The sequence below is a fragment of the Centropristis striata genome, chromosome 16 (genome assembly GCF_030273125.1).
Source record: "Centropristis striata isolate RG_2023a ecotype Rhode Island chromosome 16, C.striata_1.0, whole genome shotgun sequence".
Classification (NCBI taxonomy): domain Eukaryota; kingdom Metazoa; phylum Chordata; class Actinopteri; order Perciformes; family Serranidae; genus Centropristis; species Centropristis striata.
The window spans coordinates 7136319-7157350 of NC_081532.1; the positions used below are offsets into that span (position 1 = coordinate 7136319).

The 21032-nt window shown below is 39.9% G+C and overlaps 1 protein-coding gene across 1 annotated transcript in view; it reads right to left on the reverse strand.

The window, feature by feature from the left end:
* zfyve26 (zinc finger, FYVE domain containing 26) overlaps nucleotides 1–19472 on the reverse strand; it is a 34331-nt gene extending 14859 nt beyond the window's left edge. Inside the window, exons 1-28 of the mRNA XM_059353299.1 lie at nucleotides 19195–19472; nucleotides 18965–19040; nucleotides 18653–18739; nucleotides 17845–17994; nucleotides 16891–17230; nucleotides 15463–15587; nucleotides 15102–15266; nucleotides 14915–15003; nucleotides 14658–14809; nucleotides 14337–14549; nucleotides 12976–13557; nucleotides 12602–12766; nucleotides 12161–12306; nucleotides 11698–11941; nucleotides 10614–10877; nucleotides 10317–10433; nucleotides 9348–9518; nucleotides 8797–9030; nucleotides 8337–8442; nucleotides 6235–7070; nucleotides 4641–4840; nucleotides 3645–3749; nucleotides 3439–3561; nucleotides 2998–3174; nucleotides 1703–1952; nucleotides 1390–1488; nucleotides 846–1033; nucleotides 174–310 (exon numbers count right to left, since the gene is read on the reverse strand). Of these exons, the coding sequence (XP_059209282.1) occupies nucleotides 174–310; nucleotides 846–1033; nucleotides 1390–1488; nucleotides 1703–1952; nucleotides 2998–3174; nucleotides 3439–3561; nucleotides 3645–3749; nucleotides 4641–4840; nucleotides 6235–7070; nucleotides 8337–8442; nucleotides 8797–9030; nucleotides 9348–9518; nucleotides 10317–10433; nucleotides 10614–10877; nucleotides 11698–11941; nucleotides 12161–12306; nucleotides 12602–12766; nucleotides 12976–13557; nucleotides 14337–14549; nucleotides 14658–14809; nucleotides 14915–15003; nucleotides 15102–15266; nucleotides 15463–15587; nucleotides 16891–17230; nucleotides 17845–17994; nucleotides 18653–18739; nucleotides 18965–19040; nucleotides 19195–19385 (5732 nt within the window). The 5' untranslated portion in view covers nucleotides 19386–19472. The remainder of the gene's footprint in view (nucleotides 1–173; nucleotides 311–845; nucleotides 1034–1389; nucleotides 1489–1702; nucleotides 1953–2997; nucleotides 3175–3438; nucleotides 3562–3644; nucleotides 3750–4640; nucleotides 4841–6234; nucleotides 7071–8336; nucleotides 8443–8796; nucleotides 9031–9347; nucleotides 9519–10316; nucleotides 10434–10613; nucleotides 10878–11697; nucleotides 11942–12160; nucleotides 12307–12601; nucleotides 12767–12975; nucleotides 13558–14336; nucleotides 14550–14657; nucleotides 14810–14914; nucleotides 15004–15101; nucleotides 15267–15462; nucleotides 15588–16890; nucleotides 17231–17844; nucleotides 17995–18652; nucleotides 18740–18964; nucleotides 19041–19194) is intronic.
* Nucleotides 19473–21032: the final 1560 nt, after the last annotated feature.

The window sequence follows — 21032 nt, forward strand, 5'->3', positions numbered from 1 at the left end:
AATCTACATCCTCTTTCAAAATCATGCTGTACAGTTCCTAAAAACTGTGTCTTTTCTAGAATATATTACTCATGCCATTTCTGAGTTAGAGGGACTACAGGGTCAACTGAGGTTTGCCACACACACACACACACACACACACACACACACACACACAATCTACAGGATCTTACTCTGGGTGAAAGTATGCGTAACACTGGTCGCAGACTCTGACTTCATCTCCTGGGCAGCCCTCAACAGGCATCTTATGCTCTGAACACGCGTGACAAACCAGACGGCCACATCTCCGACAATGATGCCGTCTGTTGAACTGAAAAAGCAAGAGACAAATAACCATTATCTACTGAGGAAACAATGCTGTGAATTTTAAATTTTGTCTGACAACCAGTTCTGAACTCAACAATCATGTTATTCTCATTACAGTTTCAACAATAACACAGTATAATTTTTATAACTCTGCATTTACGCTACTCGACATTCAGGTGAGGCAAAACGAGACAGAGTAAAGTTCTGATCAGATTCTGTTCATTAAATCTATTGGACGGGGAAAAACATTCTGTGCTTTTCTGCTCTTTGTTGAAGTGTTTTTTTAACTGGAGGCTTTCAAGGCGCTCCAGCAACAACACAAGGTGTTATGGAGCGAAAAAAAAGCTTCACTCTAATCGAAATCATTACAAGAAGGCATTATAGTCTGCTGAAAAGTGCACTGTCTGATCAGGACCTAAGGTAGAGTAATTTAAGGTAAGGTAGGATATTCCTTATAATCCTTATTCATCCCCATTGGGAAGTATATGTTTGTGATTTATGACAGCACCAGTGACTCTTGCACTGTTCTGCCCTCTCACCATTGTGAACCTCTCACGCTTGCAGACCATGCACATGAGCTGCTTGGTGTCAGGGACCCAGTCTTTGCGGGCCGGCGGTTGGTCTGGAGGCTGGAACTTGGCAGCCGAGCGCCGTTTTCTCCCTGCGGAGCTTCGATCCTTCTCCCGGTCTGTGCTGTTTGAGGAGGACGTGTGTGTCGGGGTGCTGCCTGTAAGGAAACAGAAGAAAGGGAACAATCAGAAAAATCAAGAAGAAGAAGAAGAAGAAGAAGAAGAAGAAGAAGAAGAAGAATCAGAATCAGAATCAGAATCAGAATCAGAATCAGAAGAAGAAGAAGAAGAAGAAAAAGTTCCTAACCAGAAACTTAAATTAATAGTTCACTCCTAAAACGCCTCTTTAAAAAAGGACTTAATCTGCATTTCTATCAATCAGTATTTATTTTTTTGGGCAAGAACATGTAAACTTCAGCAGTGCTGTTGTGTTGCTGACTTTAGTGTAGAAAAATTCCCAATGGAGGATCGACATGTGTATTTAATTATTACTCTTAAAGAGCAAACGCCGTACCTCCAGAGGATGCTGGAGACTCCATTCGATTGGATGACAGAGAGCTGCTGTCTTGAGCGGGACACTGCATCAGGGCATCCTGGAGGCTGATTACAGAGTCTGAAAAACAAGCAGTCAAATATTTAGGCGCTACTCTCATTGGCTGTGTTAAAATATGAGTTTAAAACATTTACAACACAACTTTATTTTTGGAGCACAACCACATTCTGTGTTTTAAACTTTGATTTCAAGGCAACAACGTTTTATTTATGAAAATCTACCCAGAAGCTCTCCACTGTATGATGTCACCATACAGCGTGCACTCAGCACCGACCTGAACGAGATCGCTCTCTGGGGGCGCAGGAGAAGTCGAGGGCCTTGCAGGCGTAGTCTGCCAGAAGCTTATCGATGTCCTCAGCACCGAAGCCGGCTTCCTGACCAACCAGGAGGCGCCGCAGTGATCGCACAGCCACATCTGCCCAGTCCACCTTCAGGTTCATCAACAGCTGCTCGAGCATCAACAGGGGCTCCGACAGCAGCGGGAAGTATTCCTGCCGGGCCGCTGGGGGCAGAGTCAGCAACACCTGCAGGAGGAAACACATCCACTGATATAAACACAAGCTGAAGATACGGACCGATTCAGCAGCTGTTCCAAACCAAACCAGTCAGCTATCGTTTATGGATTCTTTATGGGCTGAACGAGTTAATAGCATTTCCATTCAGTGTTGCTTTTTCCATCAATCCCAAGATGCACTTTCATATTAATTATCCTATTATCTTCCCAAGATTTAAAAAAATACAGTGCATCACAATGTTTAACTGTAAAGAACACTGTGTTGTTGCAGGCCTAGTTCCTCAACTTGCTCTTCCCACATCTTTTTTTTCCCTTTTTTTTTTTTGATTATCCTTAGTACCATTGTTTACTTGTATGCCTTGTATGTAAATGTGTTTTTAAAAAAATAAAAAAATAAAAATAGTGTTATTAAACCACACTTAGATTTGACTGATTACAAGACATTAATTTTCCCTTAACATAAAATCTTTTAGAATCTTTATTTTAAGGATTTTCACTTTGATGCATCATTCAAGCAACTGATGGTGCACAACTGTGAAGAAAAATAAATATTCAAAATTGAAAATAAAAAAAAGAGCACTGTTAACTGCTACAGCAAAGTCTTGCTAAATAAATCTCCAATGTTCAACGATATATTTAATTCTTCTTTCTCCTCAAAATATAGGACCACAACAGCAGCTATAATTAGAACATTTTTTAGAACATGCATACTACAAGACAGGTGGATTGACACATACAAGACTGGGCAAGTCGTTTTTTGAGCCCTTGAGCGAAATGTCTCTTTGATTGACAGTATGAAGAAGTATTCAGTCCTTTGAATAAACTTCTTTGATACAACCTAATCATCCAAAAGGAAACTCACAGAATTTAAATCAGATGGATTAAAATACAGTTTTAATTGTTCAATACAAATGATGAATTATGATATATCTGAAGTTTACTGTGTCTAAGTAAGTGTTACTTACACAGTGTTACTGTGTCTTTGCACATTATTGTTACAGCACATAAAGAGCGCTGCTTCAGATATCACCACTATACAAATGATAGAAACAAACCTTAGAGCCCAGATGGAGGGCGTGGATGTGACGCCGGCGTGCTGGAGACACCTCCCTCTGGAAATGCAGAGTGAGGTAGTCGGCCAGGAAGTGACAGGCAGCCAATCCGGGGCGGCGGTCCAGAGCACGCTCACAAACGTCCAAGCCAACCACAAAGTCTGAGAGGCCTTCAAGTAACTGCAAAAAACAAGTAGGGAACAAAGGAATAAAGTAAATTAACAAAACAAGGGCAACATTTTCACAGTAAACTAAAGGGGGTAAATGTGTCCTTCAATGTTCAACTCTCCTCTACATACAGAATTAAAAATCTATCAGGATAATTTGTTTTTCAAGGCAACAACAGAGTATATATTGTAATATTTGCTGTACGATCAAATTTGTGACCCCCTGACAAATTTCTAACAAATGTCCAGCCTTATCCAGATGTTAAACAGTCTTGACCTGGAAAGCCTCATCTGTTTGTCCTTTCTCCAGCAGATGAAGCAGATGTTCAGTCTGTAGCTGCAGTCTCAGCTGGTCTGATACAGGATAGAGCCCCACCCACTCTGCACAGAGAGCAAACTCCTGCAAACAAAGATTATTAAACAGTGTCAGTTGTGAGTTTTTGTTTGACATCCTCTATGCTTCTGCAGGTGTGTTGTACCTACTTTTGCCTCCACCATCATAGATAACATGGACTCAGAGTTAGTCTTTGACTCAGTCCTCAGCTCCTGCCAAGTTGCCCAGGGCAGTGGAGGCTGTAAACTCAACATCTGTGACAGGAGAAGAAGGAAAACTTGGCATGACACGATGTCTGATCAGATTATGTCACTGAAGAATGTAGTAAATATATTCATGTTAAACTATGTCAACATCATTCATGAAAAATATGTACATCTGTTGTGAACACAGATTAAAAGTTCGACCAGAGGCCAAACAGGAACTAGTGGATAAAAGAAGAACTGAGAGTTACACAAGCTCACTTTAAGCCTGCTGACAAAAACAGGTGTTGCAGTTCTGACATTTTAAAGTTTCAAGTTCTTTATTTTCATATGCACAGCAGTAGAAGCAGTGGCTGTTAATGTCTCAGGTTCCCTCCAACAATGTTCATTAAATATGTAAGTTGTATGAAAAATGCGCATTTATTCTAAATTTTATGAACCCGTGCAAGACCCAAATCTCAGGAGGCGTTTAACATTTAACATTTGTTAAAAGCAAAATATTTGTCAAAATACCATTCTGAATTAAGAATTGTGGCACTGATTAAAATGAGATAAATGATGCACAAATCATCATTAACTCCAATATCAGGACTCGTATCGCAATTCAATATCAGTCAAAGTAATTGCTTATATCTATTGTAACACAAGGACAGGTTAAAATCACTCGAAGCTCAAATTGTCACTAGAAGCACCTTTAGGCCCTTAAAAATGTGATTAATTTGCATGAATAATAATAATTTGCATTACAACAGGGTCCTTGGACTGGTCAGTGCTCAGGCCCAAAAAAACTGCATCTTTCTGTGTTGACTTCTGAGATAATGTTTCCAACACTACATCATCTATCATGTATCTTTTGTAAGATTGGTATTATTCTCCTTTTCTGTTTCTGCCTGTAAAGCCACTTTGCTGTTGTATAATACAGCAGTTAAGGTCTAAAATTACCCAGTGATAGATGTCCAGTTCTTTCTTCTTGAGCTCGAGGTCATTTCTCAGAGACGTCTCTGTGCTCGGGTCGTTGAGGCAGAACTCGAGCAGCTCCATGCAGGAGGACAGAGGCCAGCGCTCCAGAGCCTGGAGAGCAACACGCGCCCGCAGGTTAGCGTCCTGTACGCGGAAGAGCTGACCAATACCTTCACCTCCATCTGAACATTAAAAAACAGATAAACAACAGTTACATTTATTAACAACTGTAGCATAAACACTGCATTCAACATGTTGAATTCAGCTATCGACAAAAATAAATAGGATAAAAGAAATAGGCTTTTAAAATGGATCAGTAGCAGCAAAAAATAAATAAAAGGAAAGGAGCTATTAATGTGCGGAAGTGAATCTGCTCAGTAAGTTCACAAATACAGGGAACACAGGAAAAGGCTTCTGCATCTAAGTTTCTTTATGCAGCAGCTTTCTCACTTTTCTGTATCTAACCTCAAAAAATATTAATACACATTTTACAAGTTAACATCCTTTATTTGAATCTTATTAATTTACTGTAAATGGAAATGTTTAGCATTTTTGCTTTAATAAGATTTAATAATTTATCAATTATACAAATTGTTGTCAATTAGTTAACTGTTGATCAACACAAAAGCTGCATGTTCATGAAGCTGCGCAACAATCTAAAATAAGTGTCATTTTCTAGAAGTCAAATGGTAGGAAATTGGTGTTCCAATACTCCCTTTTCTGAGCTTTATTGCTGTTGTTAGACTTGGACTGAACCCGTCTTTTTTATTTAGTACACATTAATCTAATCTTTTTCAATCTTACTTACTTAATTCATTCATTCCCTTTGATAGTTTTGAATCTATCTTTTATTTAATTTGCTTTGTAATCGTGAATGTACAAGTACATCATTTTATAAATCCTTCATGTTTATGTGCAAATGACAATTGAAAATATACTGAACGTATCATTTTTTCTTTGGTTTAATAAAAAGAATCTGATACAAGAACATGAAATTTTCTACAAAAAGTAGTTATTAAGGGGAATCTGGTATTAAAATGCTTCACCCCCGTCACCAAAGTAATCCAATAAGCTTCTATGTGCTGCCTGTTGGTAAAATGCATTTACACTTCACCTCTGAAAAATCTATGGACGTATAATTACCCCGGCATTGATGTATATTTTGTAATATAAACTGTTAAACTGTATAAACTATAAACTGTCCATAAATAAATAAATAAAAGTTAATTTGCGACGGAGGGTGTGCCCTCTCTGAGAGAATGGGCTGTTGAGATGTCACGAGTCGCAGCATTCGAAATAATGTCATGTAAACAACTGGGTAGACTGGATCTATATGAAGCAAAATGGGGTAAATATTTACACTTTCTAAAAGGGCCCTGAAGGGGTTTTTATAGTGGAGAGATGTTAGTTGTTGTTGTTTTTTTTTTATTTGTTTTTTTAATTATTGATTTAGTTAGTTATTTAGTTATTTTTATGTAGTTATCTGTGGATGAATATATACCAGTGCTTCTTCTTTTTCATGTATGTATTTATGTTTGCTATTATTATTCTTAACCACGTTACCATCATTTCTCACCTTCCAAGGCAGCACAGGCCAGCAGGCGGTCCCTCAGCGCCCCCTCCTGGCTGCAGCCTTGCCCATACAGCTCCAGCAGACTGAGTGCTCGGCCCAGGTCTCTGGAGGAAAGAGCCTTCTGAAAGGCCTCGGCAGCCACAGCTTGGGAAACTTCTTCTTGAGGCCCAGACAGCAGGAGACTGACGAGAGGTTTCCCACAAACAACCGCCCCGAGTCCAGCAGAACCGTCCTCCCCCTCACTCAGCAGGGTGCCCAGCAGGGGTTCAGCCATGGTGTGAAGGTAAGCCCGGAGGATAGGGAACTCCTTCAGGAGGTTATCTGCTTCACGAGATATCTGCTCTCCATCCAGTGCAGCCTCTTTACGGCTGCTACGGAAGTAGCCGGACCATCCAGAGGATTGCGTCCGAGCAGTTTCTCCTTTGCAGACACTCAGACACGCCAGTGTGGCCAGTAAAGGGGAGCGAGACTTTAGGAAAGACAGCGCGGATGGGGTGAGGAGAAAAGAGCTTGAGGAAGAAGGCGAGGAGGATGAACTAGATGGTGGCGAGGTGGAGAGGTTGGTGGCTGTAGGAGTCTGGTCATCCGCTGAGGACTCAGACTCAGAGCTCTCATCAGACTCAGACTCGGTGATCCCCAGAGTCGGCATGTGCTCCTGAGCATGCTGTTGGAGCAGGACGGACAAACTGGCAACACCAAAGACTCCGTCATCTTTCTTGGCCTGATTGGTGTCATGACCTGGGCAGGAGATCCACACAGGCAGAGTCTCACAGCATCGCTGGACAATCACCTGCTGGACGCTCAGACGCAGACCTTCCTGCTGCAGCAACGACAGCACTCTGCAGATAAAACACAATAGAAGAAAAAAAAGTGAGCTGCTGGATGACTTTTTAAAGATCTGGGCACCTTTCTTTAAATATGCTGGTAAAAGACTCACAACTATTGTATTAAAAGGGATGATAGATGGCAATGAGGGAAATTGGCTAACTGATGTTTTTGGGTGATAAGGCAGGACATTAAATTACTTATAATTATTATTTTTAAATATCAAAAAAAATTTAGCATTTTCTCTCGAAATGGAAATTGAGATTTTTGAAAAAAAAAAAGTTTTTTGTTTATTTTTCAACGACTCTTCACTTCTTTCCAGATGTGTATTTGCTACATCACTGTCAATCGTAATGGGACAGAGCATTGTCATTGTATTGCAATTGGATATTTGTTTTCTGTGGCCACAGTGTGTTGTTTGTTGTTTTTGTCTATGTTGGAAAATGCAATAAAAAATATTTAAAAAAAAAAAAAAAGTGAGCTGCTGCCTTCATACCATCCAGTTTTCTAACTTGTCATTTCATATTTGTTGTTGATCTCCTCTTTCACACCCACATTAATGGATGTTACAGCTTCAAACCAAAGGGAATATTAAAGCTGAAACCTTAAAATTAAAGCAGTGGACAGCTCCTCTCTCTCCGTTGCAGGACGGAGAGATACAAAAGATCCTTCGCTCCTACAGACATCAGACTGTCTCATTCTTCAAGAGATTCTACCAGACTAACTGAATTTCCCCTCGGGGATAAATAAAGTAATTTTGATTTTATTTGATTTGATTTAACTTTCCCCATTTTGCTGCCTTCAAATATAACAAAGCCTCTACTGTGTGGCACCGTCTACCTTGTTGCACCTTATTCTTGTTGGTTTAAGCAATTTGCAGAGTAAAATACCATAGACTGAACAAGTTAGATGAACACAAAAGAATAATTTCCTTGACAGTTATAAGCCGCGTTTCCCTTCAATGTCCCACAAAAAAGAAAAAAACACGATGCAGTTTGGAACAAATAAACTATACTAGGCTACAGCGTAGGTTAATTTAGTCTAGTCTACAGATTACTCATGGCTGTAAAACGCCAGTAAACAGTAGAAGAACTGGAGGTTGCAAACTAGACATAACAAAAGAAGTTGCCTTAGTCATCTAACCCAGCTACAAAAGAAAACTGGAGATTAAAAAAACAATAACAAATTATTTTGCCATATATAGCTGCCGATCACTATGCCAAAAGGTGAGCAATCAAATATCATAAACTACAGGTTTATGTATACTTCACACTGAGTACCTGTCAGGAGACACCTGTCTGTCAAACAGAAGGTGGGAGAGAAGCTGAAATGGAGATTGAAGCAAAACCAGCAGTGGATTCCCAAGCTTCACTTCACTGCTCTGATCTGAAACAAACAACAAGAGAGGCAAATGAGAAAAAAACAAGGTAGAAGAAGAGTATAACAAAGACATAAACACTATTAAGATAGAATAGCATTCTGTAGTTTGGTAAGAAAAAGTGAGCGTATTACCAAGGGATAATGTAGGTGGGGGAAAGTGACTGTTATGACCGAGATGACGAAGTCTATAAAAACAGCACTTTGCACTTTAACTACTTAAACTTTTAAAGAGCTGTTTCCATTGCCCAATGTATGAGGCAGAAGGATCTAAAAACAGACACTTCTGTTTTTAGATCTGCAACTCCTTCCAAAAGAAACAGAGAGAGCACATCATCTCTTCTTAATGACATATTATTTTACCTTCTGAACCGAGGCTGCGCACTAACACAGATGCTAGTGTGTTTACGTAGTCGAGGAAACTGCGCACATAATCTGGTCTGGCAAGGTCTCCGTCTGGCTCGAAGGGGCAAAGCTGATCCAGAGAACGAAGAAGCTGCTTCATGCTGGAGCGCACGGGGTGAGCATCCAGCTCTGACTGCTTCAGACTGGCCTGTTCAACTAACTGAGTCAGCAGAGCGCTGCCAACACTGCCCTCTGATAAAAAAAGGTGATATCAAAACATACAGAACATTGACAGTTAGCCACAGAACAATAGAAACACTATAGGTGGTACAACTCTACAATCCTGCAACATATTTTGAAGTTATCCAAACAGTATCTCACATTACACAAGACATGCCAGACAATCCTCACATTTTCCTGGTAAACATGCAACAGAACTCCAAGACGTGCAAGTGTAAGAAGATCACTTGATTGACATGATTAGGTTCACTGCAGGTCAAAATTTGAATACCAAAACAAATTATATGTAAACTTTTTTGCATGTGAAAATTCTCTGGTACTGTGCTGACCTGTGCCGTCTGTAGCAGTGCTCAGGATTTGCAGTGTGGTCTCCAAACGCTGAGCTCGACTGAGCCGAGCAGCAATGCCATCTTCGTTTAGTATTGGGTGGCAACACAGGAGAACTTCCTGGATGCAGCAACCAAATGGGCTGGCGGACACTTGGTCTTCCCCAACAGCTTCTATGAACAAGAGTGGATCAGTAACACATTATATATGTGTATATTTGCTTCATGTTTCATGTGAACTCTCTGGTCAGGAAAATGATTTTGCATCTGCAGGTCATTTTGTAATTGGCTCTTTCTATTATTAGAGTAGTCAAATAGCATGTTAAGGGGTGATTTTAGATTTTTTGAAGTGGGGTTGTATGAGATACTTATCCATAGTCAATATATTAACTACAGTAGATGGCGGTCGGCACGCCCCCAGTTTGGAGAAGAAGGGAGGAGTACTGACACAGAAGATAAGCTAAGTACTTTTTACATTTTATCTTGCACATCAGTTGAGCTCAAGGTGCTGGTGTACTGCTGGCTCACTTGGTTAGTTTGTTAGTGTTATTGCGTGACTTTGGTGTATCCGAAATAACCCTTTAAAACACCAAAGTCTCACAATAACAGCAACAACTAACCGATCGAGATGATCGAGACAGCAGGAGACCAGAAACTCCCATGTTCCACAAGGTAAAATAACTGATTTTGTCAATGCAGTCTGGTGGCTTTGCAGAGAGAATAGATAACGCTTCAGTTCCTCTTTGGAAAGTGCCAAATTCCAAACATAGTGTGCACGTAAACTGATATTTTTTTGGCTTTTTTTCCTGCATGCTTCTACAAACTGGTGGCATGCTGACTGCCATCTACTGTATGTTATACACTAGATAAGTATCTCACACAGTCCCTTCACAGAAAATTAACCCTATCCCTTTAATAACAATGTAAATACACATGTTCATAGTCCCCTAATGAAAGAGTCTTTTTATTTACCTGTTTTGACAGAGCTCTTAGTGTTAGAATGATTCAGGATCTTGTTGATCTGCTGTAACACCATGGGAAAGCCACAGATCCCCTCTGAATGGGGCACCTTAGAGTCAACTCTTACTCCTGTGGAGGCAGACAGGGAATAAAAATTAAAATAAATATTACTAAAGCAGCTAAAAAACACATGACATTGGTGTTGGTCTTGTTTCGCCCTCTATGTTAGAATAAATCTCTTCTATATTCTGCACCATCTACAATACATCATCAAAACTGCTAAAAAAAATTCCAAGAAGAAAAAAATACCTCGAGCCTCCAGGCTGCTGTTCAGTCTGCGCTCTGCGGTGTCCAGCAACTGTCGGGACGTCTTCCAGAGCTGACAGTGGCAGCAGGCCAGGTCAAAGGCAGCCATGGCTGCTGGGCTGAGCTCCTCCAGCAGTGTGTAAAGGAGGCCAGACGGGTCTGAAGTGCAGCAGCTCAGCCAATAGCCTTCCTCCAGCGAGGGCATCGGTTGAGCCGGGGTGCTGAGGAGACGGTCTGCTATGTCTGAGATGGAGTAGAAAGCCACACCTGCAGGGAAACATGAACCCAAGTCAGATCTTCAGTTATATACTGCCAGATGTGACAGATGTGTTCTGACAACTGGGTATCAAAAAAAAGTGTATTTTTTCGCTTAATAGTGTATTTTAGTGTACTTTTTTCCAGCAGAACTCAATGGCTTCTTACTGTAACCTCATCATTTTGATCCAGAGTTCAACAACAACAAATGGAAAAATACAAAGAAGAAGAGGTCGACATTTTTCCACGGAGAGTTCCTTCGATGGATCTCAATACTGTGCCACAGCTGCATTCAGCAGCTTTACATCTGTTCTCTGGACATTGTTCAAAGAAATTCTTCAGTCAGAGATTAAACTAGAAAAGTGCACTCAGACCTCTGGCAGGTGTGTACTACTCTGCCCTCCAATACTAAGTTGAATCTCACTCAGTATATCCTGACAACGATAACAAAGAAGATAACAAACACACTGATATGTAAATTCTTGATATTAATTACAGATTCTTTGCAAAAATACCTGCAGATGTCAATACTGTAAACTGGACAGTTATCTTCACCTGCCTAAACATAGATTACCAAGGAAACAATTTTACTGAGGCTAAGTACTAACCTACAATGAGAAGTCCTTGATCATACAGAGATTAGCAGCAGACAGACAGATAGATACACACATGATGCTTATGCCTGACAGAGATAATAAGACCTGCAAAATATTTTAGCTGAGATTGCACTGACTCTATGCAACAAAGTGAATTAACCTATATTTAAACATGTGATTTTATTAATGCATGTTTATTCCTTGAAGTAGGAGCAACATTAAAAAAGATTTCAAACCTGCAGCAGCAGCACTTCCGATGGCCTGCAGGGTTGATCGCCCGCTGCTGCCCAGCCGACTCCGCCCGGGGCCGGACACAGCTGCTGTTCCCAAACCCTCTGAGGAGGACGAGGATGAAGACATAGACTGGCTCTCCATCTTCTGCTCCACCTTTCCCAGCTCCACCAGGACTTCTTTGTAGCGCTCCATGAACACCAGCTCACCACAACAGGTGGACGCCTCCAAATTGAACACCTGAGACACCTGCAGAGAAATACACAGGACTCAGCGAAGTAGTCTCTACCATGTTAAATAAAGGTTTATCATAATATTATTAGTTGTAGTACTAATGGTATTGGTAGTATGTAAAACTATTCTTTAGTTTTATAAGTATTAGTAACATCCATTCATAAGTATCAAAATGAGGAACATTAACTTTTAACCTGGTTAAAAAATTCACTTTTTCCAGCATGTCACACAGACCTGATGTGCCTCCATGAAGTTCCCCTTGCGGATGCAGGACATGAGTAGAGACTCTGGAGGGGACAACATGGCGGGGACCAGCCAGTTGTGGGGACCTCCACATGGGCAAACCTCCAACTCCACACAACCTGCCCCTCCTCCACCATCTGATAAAGGACAAAGAAACTCATAACTCAAACTCAAAAATCTACAAATATAATATAAATCTTCAAAAAAAACTTTTTCCCCCAGAAGGACAAAAGCAAGGGAACTGGGATGAATCACAGACTTCATTTAACAAGTGAATTCACTGCCACTAAAAAAACACTCTTCTTTAACCTAAATATTTTCTCAAGAAAGACAAAAGCAAACCAAATGTCATCAAAAAATAAAATTCAATCTGATTCAATGTGTTCTGAACAGACCAAAATCAAATAAAAAGAAAAGCTTTTTAAGCTTTACCTGATGTGCTCGTGCTAACTTCCCCATTGTGTTTCTCCACTGAGGTTTGTCTCTCTATTGCGTGTCTCCCTGGTCTCTTCCTTCTCCTCAGGCTCGAGCTCTTGCTGCGTCCCAGAGGCGTGACAGCACAGCTGACCGCTGACATCGGGAGAGGACTCTCTGAACCTGCAAGTGAATTTACCATCAAGATTTAAAGAATAACGCCAAAGTCATGCACCCTTAATGCGAATATAAAAAAGTGACACACAGATGAACCACCACCAGTCAAATGTTTGTGAGTTTTGGCTGTAGTTGACTTTCCTTTGTTATGTCTTGCATGCAGAAAAGGGAAATCAAAAAAATCAAAAGCTAAAGCAGAGTCTTGTCCATCTCACCACTTCCACTGCCCTGGTTGCTGGTGATGATCTGCAGCCTCCACTGAGCCTCTGCAGTGCGTTTGGACAACCTCTGCAGACGAGCCCCGAATGTCTCAGCCGTCAGTGAGCAGCCGAGGTTCTCCGCCGCCTCGGCTGTTCCCGCCTCCTGTCCCTCCTGAAGGCCCTCCACCTTCATGCCATCCAACCCTTCTTTCAGCAGCTTCAGAAAACCCGCCATGGCCGTCGCGTCAGCCAGAAACCCCCTGCAGCCCTGGATAAAGTGCCCCAGCTCCAGGTGACTGCGGTGGCTTGCTGTTGGTGAACCCGGAGGCAGCTTCTGGTTCTCTTGCTCAGTCTCATCTCTTTTTCCTTTGGTTCCAGATTCTTCATTTGTGTTTCTTGCATTCGATGAACACTCTGACTGAGTGGCATTCCCCATATTCTGAATCGAGTCTTTTTGGATCTGCTGGGCGAAGTCAGTGGTGGAGAGGAAGAGGAGGGAGAAGATGTTCTCCAGGAGCTCCAGGCGGAACATGGCAGGCACGGCCTCCAGATAAAGCTGACACTCTGACAGGTAGTGCTGGAACAGAAAATGGCAACCTGGAAATAAAAAAAAGAACGAGGTCAGGGTCAAAAGAACAAGGTCAGGGTCAGTTCTGAAAAGAGGAGGTCAATGAACAAAGTAGGGCTGGGCGACATACCTATATAGAAAATATATTGATATATTTTTGAATGTGATATGGAATTAGACCATATCGTATATATCGATATAGTTAAAGAAAAAAATAATTCTCTATATATAAATGCTGCCCTTACTAGGGTTTGTCATATTTAGTTGTTTTGTAATGTTCGTTATTCTTTTCTCATATGAATATATTTATTTCAGAAAAAGATTGGCCTATTTTATTTCATAGGCTATTTTTATTTAAGATATTTTTTTTTTAATGTGCACTTTATGGGGCTTTGTCCTTTTTTAAAAAGATACTCCTGTTGTTATACAGTATTTATGTTCACTTAAATAAATGATTTCAATAAAACTGCTTGTGACATGTCATGTTTGACTTTGACTGAACATTTGCTCTCACTTTGTGATAAAAATATCAGGATATATATCGTATATCGATATTCAGCATAAATATGTCGGGTTATTACTTTTGGTCCATATCGCCCAGCCCCAGAACAAAGAAAACCAGTTTTAAACAATCTTGGATTTTTGTTGAAGGATTAAAGCACATTGAAGAAGTTATGTGAGAAAATGGCATCAATATCTACTTGTTTTGCAAGCAAGATAATAATCAGCTAAAATGAGCAGACAGGAAGCTTTCTATCGGTTATCAAACTAAAATTTCACCGCAGGAAAAGAAAGACAAACTTTGTACCTTCTGAGGAAGTTGAGGTTTGGTTTTGGTCCATTTCTGCTTCAGAGAGCTGATGCTGCTGTAGCTGCATGGACTCACACTCGGTGCAATTTGAATATTTATGTGCATTTACACAGAGAGCGTAGATGGCATACTTCATGGCACAGAACCCCTGGAACAAAACCATGTTTCTCTGCACACCAGAGCTGAGACTACTGACGACTTCGGCGTCTTCTGCAGGGAAAAATAAACAAAACATTAGTCCTTAAGTAGTTAAACCCCAATTTAATTTCAGACTCCATTAGACAAATAAGGGTGGGACAGGATGGTGAAGATGCTGACCTGTTCCTGGTGAATTTGGCAGTTGCTGCAGCAGATCCAGTATTTTGCGCTCCTCAAACTGAGCCAAAGGCGTCAGGGAGTGCAGGATGTAGAGGGCAGAGTGGTTGTCCAGAGTGTGAAGCTGAGCCAGCAATGCCTCCATGGAAATCCCTCTGCACAGAAACAACCACAAAAGAAGTTAAGTATTAAATTAAATAAAGATTGAGATGGATTTTTTCTAGCAAATCAAACATCAAAAAGTAAAAAAGAATTCTTACGGGTTGTTATTTTTACACCATTCAAGTATTCCCAGCTGAGAGAACAAAAGGTTTGAAAACTCTTGCAGAACAGAGTCATTAGCTGGTGCCTAAAAAAGAAAGTAAAGACTGGATTAGCACGTTATAATGACAGTAGATGTGGAGGTATATGTAGATGTGTGTACAGCTGAATGATTCCAGCTCTGACCTGCTCTCTGTGAAGGATGCTGAGCAGCGTTTGAGCCGAGCTCAGGCTGCGACACTGAGTCCATCCCAGGAGCAACAGCAGCCGAGACAAGGGCTGAAACTCCAGCTTGAGCAAGTCTTTCAGCTGGGAAAACTCCTCGTGTTTAATAAGGTCGAGTGCAGTAATCTACAGGAAGGAAGCAATCTTATTACTTTATTGAATTTCATCACATGTGGTTGCTTACAAACTTTACTTCGATGAGGATGCTAATTAAGAAAAATACAGAGTCACGATACTACTGAAAGAAGTCTGTGTACACTCTATTACCGCATGATATCTGGTTACAAAACCAGTATAAGTATTATTCCAGCGGTTTACTTACCAAGACCTGCTCGAGAAAATGTTTTCCACTACTAAGGCACTCAAAATAAATGGTCTTCCAAATTGATGGACGATCCTGATGGCAACATAAACTGAGGGCCAGCTTCTCCGCTTCAGGAAGATCCACTAAAGACAAAGATGTGTGAAAACAGTAAAACCAGCTGGTGAGAATGATGATTTATTATAGGCCATATAATTATTTAAAAGCAACATTAGTATACAGTGGAAAATAAAGTGTTGAAAGGGGAATGCAAAAGTATTTCAACAAAAACATTTTCATTGTTTTCCTCTTAGAGATTGTTAATCAGATATGGGAGGCATTTAGGGGAAAACCATTGTTGAACATGTGAACCTGCGTCCATTTTTTTAAAACTTTTTCCTTGTATAAGATTGTAGAGAGGCAGTGATATGTTTTCTCACTTGTCACCTGGGGTAGTGGGTGTGGTCATAGTCTAGTCCATGTAGTCCTACAAATCCATCTGCATATCTGTATGTTGTTTTTTTTACTGAAAGGGTAAAATAAATCCCTCAAACTGCAGTAATGACTTCATGTTGCATCCTTGGACTCAGCGTGTCAGACAGAGCCCCTGCTTTCTCCTCTCAGTGACTAATCTGCTTTTTTGATAGTCACACAACAGATTGGTTTCTGTCTCGGGTGGCAAAGGGTTGCAAAAGTTAATTTCTGAAAAACATCCAGAACATTTCTATGGGAAGCAGAACTTGGGAAGTATCATTTTTTTGCACAATTTAAATTGAAATAGTGAACTTGTTTGGGGGGGGAAATTGCAAATAAAAAAAAAACAGTAATAGGTCTTGTGATTGGATGTTTTGCCATTATTACTGATTATTTCATAAACCACCGACCAATCACTACTATTAGTAAAATACATAAGCAAATACAAACTCTAAATCTGGTGAACAGATGTTACGAAAATGAAAGAAAAATGCAGATGTTGCAAAACTGCAGAGAAGCAAGAAAAGCTGTCACACGTCAAGTTCTCATAAGACTAAATACTGCTCAGTGTTTGCAACCACATAAGCAGAAGTGTGATTAAAGGAGGAAAGAGAAGGCCAAACCTCAGGTTATATTAATATATTTCATCGGTATTATAAAATAAAAAAGACAACCTAACAACTAAAACAGCTTAAAAGGGGGAACTGATGTAAAGGAACACACGTCTGTTTTATGAAGCAGTCTGGTCAATGATTTTACATGAAGGTTGCTTAAAGGGTTGAATCACAAACTCATACTGAAATCAGTAATATAGTTTAAGAATAGGGCGAATCTGGATGATCCCAAGATAATTATTGACAATAAATCCTCAACATTTGCTGATGAATTCAAGATTCAAAGGAAGAGAAAGCTTTCAGTGACACCACAACCAGAATAAGCAGACTGTCTAAAACAGATCTGTACACACAAACACACCTTGTGTATCAGGCGCGCTCCTCAGCAGATGATCCCTCTGAAGTCTCAAAGCGGTGGAACAGTAAACAGAGACGAGGGCGTCACAGCGAGGGCGGAGCAGCGAGCTCAGGATCCTCTCCTCTCTCAGGGGCCCGTCTCTTGCTGCCCACAGCGCCTCACACAGCGCCTCCAGCTGCCCGCCGCCTCTGTGAGAGCTCCACGGCATCACAGACAACACAGCGTATATCTCCTCCACCCACTCCTCCACCTTCTCCGGCCTTCTCTCCGGTTTTCCCAGTTCTTTCATCAGGTGTTGGATGAATGTGTGCTGCAGAGTTTGGTCCTCTGTGCATGACTGGTCCTGTAGGAGGCAAATTGAATTGAAGACTGTGCACCTTACCTCCCTTTCTTGCCTTTGTTTAACATTATATAATTTTTTTTTCTTTACATTTACTTGCCTAAGTATGTGTATGTTTATGTTTATATTGTATATTTTTATGTATTTTATTTATTGTCGCACTGCTTTTTGGAGTCAGCTCTCAAATCTCATTGTACATGTGTATAGTGACAATAAAGGCTGGTGTTGTAAAATGAGCAAAATCTATACAAACAGCCAACTATTTGCTTGATTTTAACTTCACTATAAAAATGTGATAGCTGAGCTTACAAGATCTGCAAATATATGATGTTAAAGGAACATTTCATCCTCAAAGAAAACTTTGTGCGTCTCACATGTCTCCACAGTGAACGGAGAATCAGAGAATATAAATATATATTCCCCCAATACGTTCAAAGCATTTCAAATGATCATTTTGTATTCAAAAGATCCAGAACAGGGTACATAAGGTATATTATGTGTATGTATTTTTCTGACATTCATAGTCATCGGTTATATAAATGCTCAAAAGTACATAAAAGAGACTTTGTTTCTATCTTCCATTTTTTGTACTGCATGACATATATTTTTGTCTCTACCTGTAAGAAATGTGCTAAAGTCTGGGCGAGTCTGGGCTTCTTTTTCTCCAATAAAGTTCTCAAGCAAGACTCAACAGCAGCATCTGTTGTCCTTGGACTCTCTGGGGACTTTTGTTCAGACTGTGTGTCCAAGAAGGCATGCTGCAACTCCTGTAGAGAGATCATTTATCTCAGTGTATAGTCACAACATGGAAAACACAACAAATCAAGTTACTCTTAGAACACTTGGGGTGCTTTCAAAGCTGTGCTTCAGTTCATTCTGTCCAGAACAAGGATTGGGGAAAAAAGAAAGACGTATTACTGTATTTTAGTTCTGGTGCTGTTGACAGTGATTTTAAAGGAGTAAACATGAAGTTATACACTGACAGGTAACTCATGGTTGCCTACTGTTACAGGAACAGAGCAGAAAGTTTAATTATGGTAACGAACAGAGAACACTAGATTGCAAATCGACCGCATGTTATGAATAATGACTAACAAATGCAAGAGGTCTTGGAGTGTAATGATGCGGGGTTCATTACATAGGGATCATTGTCACACATTAGTTTTTGTAGTTATTAGTAGTTTAGCTTTTGAACTAATGCTAAAAATCATATATATGCTAACATATCATCCTATAGGTTTTTTTACACCACCAGATTTGGACTGAATCAAGTTTCCACTGACAGCTTTCAAACCAGCATGAATGAAATGTACATGTAGGTAGATGGAGCAGTCTAATTAAAAGGTAAAATGCTTTCTTGTCTAGTTTTTACTACTTCATTATCAACAGTAGACAGTTGTAAAATGATAAAATAATAATAAAAACCTTAAGAACAGTCTCTGCTATGCCCTCTGAGCTCAGCTCTTCCAGGAGCAGCAGGAACTCCAGCTCTCTTCTGATGTTGGGAGGAACCTGAGGTGGAAAGTAAACAAGAGCAGAGGCATCGTGTCACACTGGGATCTTGCTTCAGACACCCTTCTGCCTCATTTCACAATACAACGTTGTCTTGTGAGAGGAGAGAGTGCAATTTTAAAGACTGTCTCTCTGGTTCCAACAAAGACAAAAACAGATGGTCTCAAATAACAGCATACAGTAAGTCACATAAGAACAACAGAGAGGGATGCAAGTGACTGTTACCTGCTCTTCTGTCCATTTCTCCAAAACCTGAAGCCAAAACCAAGCCAGTTTGTGTGGACTGCCCACAGTCTGCCATCTGCAACAATAAACACACATTAAATCCACAGCACAAATAACACACAAATATGAGGGTGAAGTTTTGGGATTTTTGGGATCTAATAACAACACGGCATTAAGCTCACAATGAAAAACCTTGACATGTCTTGAGAATGTGCACCTGAGTGACTCACTTTAAACTGTACGGATGGCAGACAATAGCTTTGATTATGTCTTGGAGGTTTTCTGAAAGTCCTCCCGTCGAGTTAACCAGCTGTGGCACGCAGGCATTAGCCAGCTCCCACTCTCCATGCTGCAGGCACCTCTTGAAGTACTCAAACAGGTCCTGAAGGGACGTCTCCGCCTCACAGCCGAAGGGATGCATGGCCACTTTCACTGTGACACTCTTCTGATCAGCTGTCACAACTGGACTCGTACCTTTACTTCCATACAGCCAAAGAGAACGATTGAGCTTTCTTCAACTGAAACAGAAAAAAAGCTGTCTTTTTATTTATTTATTTTGTATTTTTGTAAACAAACAATCAAGAAAATCCATAAAAAAAAAACAAAAAACAAAACAGTTTTTGTTGAGACCATAAATATGTAGGTTGAAGTTACAGTTTATTATTATATCAATTAAACCTTTGAAGAAATGCAGTGATTTCTTTAGCCCGACCCTTTGTCCCTTGCATACTTCTCCCAAATCATATTGATTTCCTATAATTTTAAACAAGTTTTGGATACTTGCAACAAAGTCGTAATATGTTGTTTAACTTATACACCATTAGTTATGTTTTAAAATATAATAAGTATTTGACTTTTAGAGCATATCATTGAGGAATCAGTGGCTTAGTTGTTAAAGTTAAAAGTAAGAGTTCCACAGGAATGGACGTTAAGAAATCATTTCAAATGGCTCTATCTTCAGCTAGCAGTTAAACTAGCAACTGAAATATGTTTAAGCTTGAATATCATAAACATAGTACATCTAAAGGGAGGTGTTTTGTAAGTTGTAAACGTTCCTGTATAATAGTTGCACCTTTTTCAAATCTAGATGATGTGTTAGTGAACACATATTTTAAATACTATCTGATTAGCATCTGGGCCTCTATTCTCAAGCTTCAGATAACTTATCAGTATATCCCATTTCACATATCTCCATTATCTCTTATAACTGTACTGTAATATATAACAGTATATAACTGTTTTTATGAATAATCAACAATTCGATTGCCATTTGTTTTGTATGCATTTCCTCATACCTCTTCAGAACAAGCCATGTATGGTGTTATAAATAAACAATATGAGTCTATGTTTTAGAGGTCGACCGATACATTGGGCCGATATTTGCTCGGTGCAACATTTGCCATTCGCTGGTGAGCTGGGTGCTGATACCGGAAAAAAGAAAAACACATCAAATATGTGGACTCATCTGAGGCGCCGCCACCACGAGGCCTATGTTAATGACTGTTAATGCTTTCTTTGTTTTGTTAATAAATGTTTCTTTTTTTTGTTTAAATTGAGACTTAACATTTGTGTAACATTTGTTATCATTGTGTCATTTTTATCATGTGAATGGAGGGAGAAAAGGCAACATCGGGTTCAAGAATCGGCCCAAAAAAATCGGCCTAAAAAATCGGTAGCACATATCGGGGATCGGTTAAGACTGATGTTAAAATAATCGGTATCGGCATCGGCCTTAAAAAACCCATATCAGTCGACCAATAGTTTATTAAATAATTCATTCATTTTGAGCAGTATTGTACTACATTCCATTAGCGCAATTTATGTGGTTTACAGCATTATAAATTGCATGTAATAGCAAATGTTAATTGATTTCAGACACTTTCATTTTTTATTTCATCTAATCAAGTTTGTTCTGTAAATTTGTAACACCCTTACCATTAATAATGACTTTAATTTGCTCGTTAAAAGGCTATTATCCATGCTTAGTTTCTTCAATGACACACCAAGTCCCTACGAAGCAAGCTCTGTATCACAGTTGTGAAATAGTTCACCATTTATTTCCTAATTA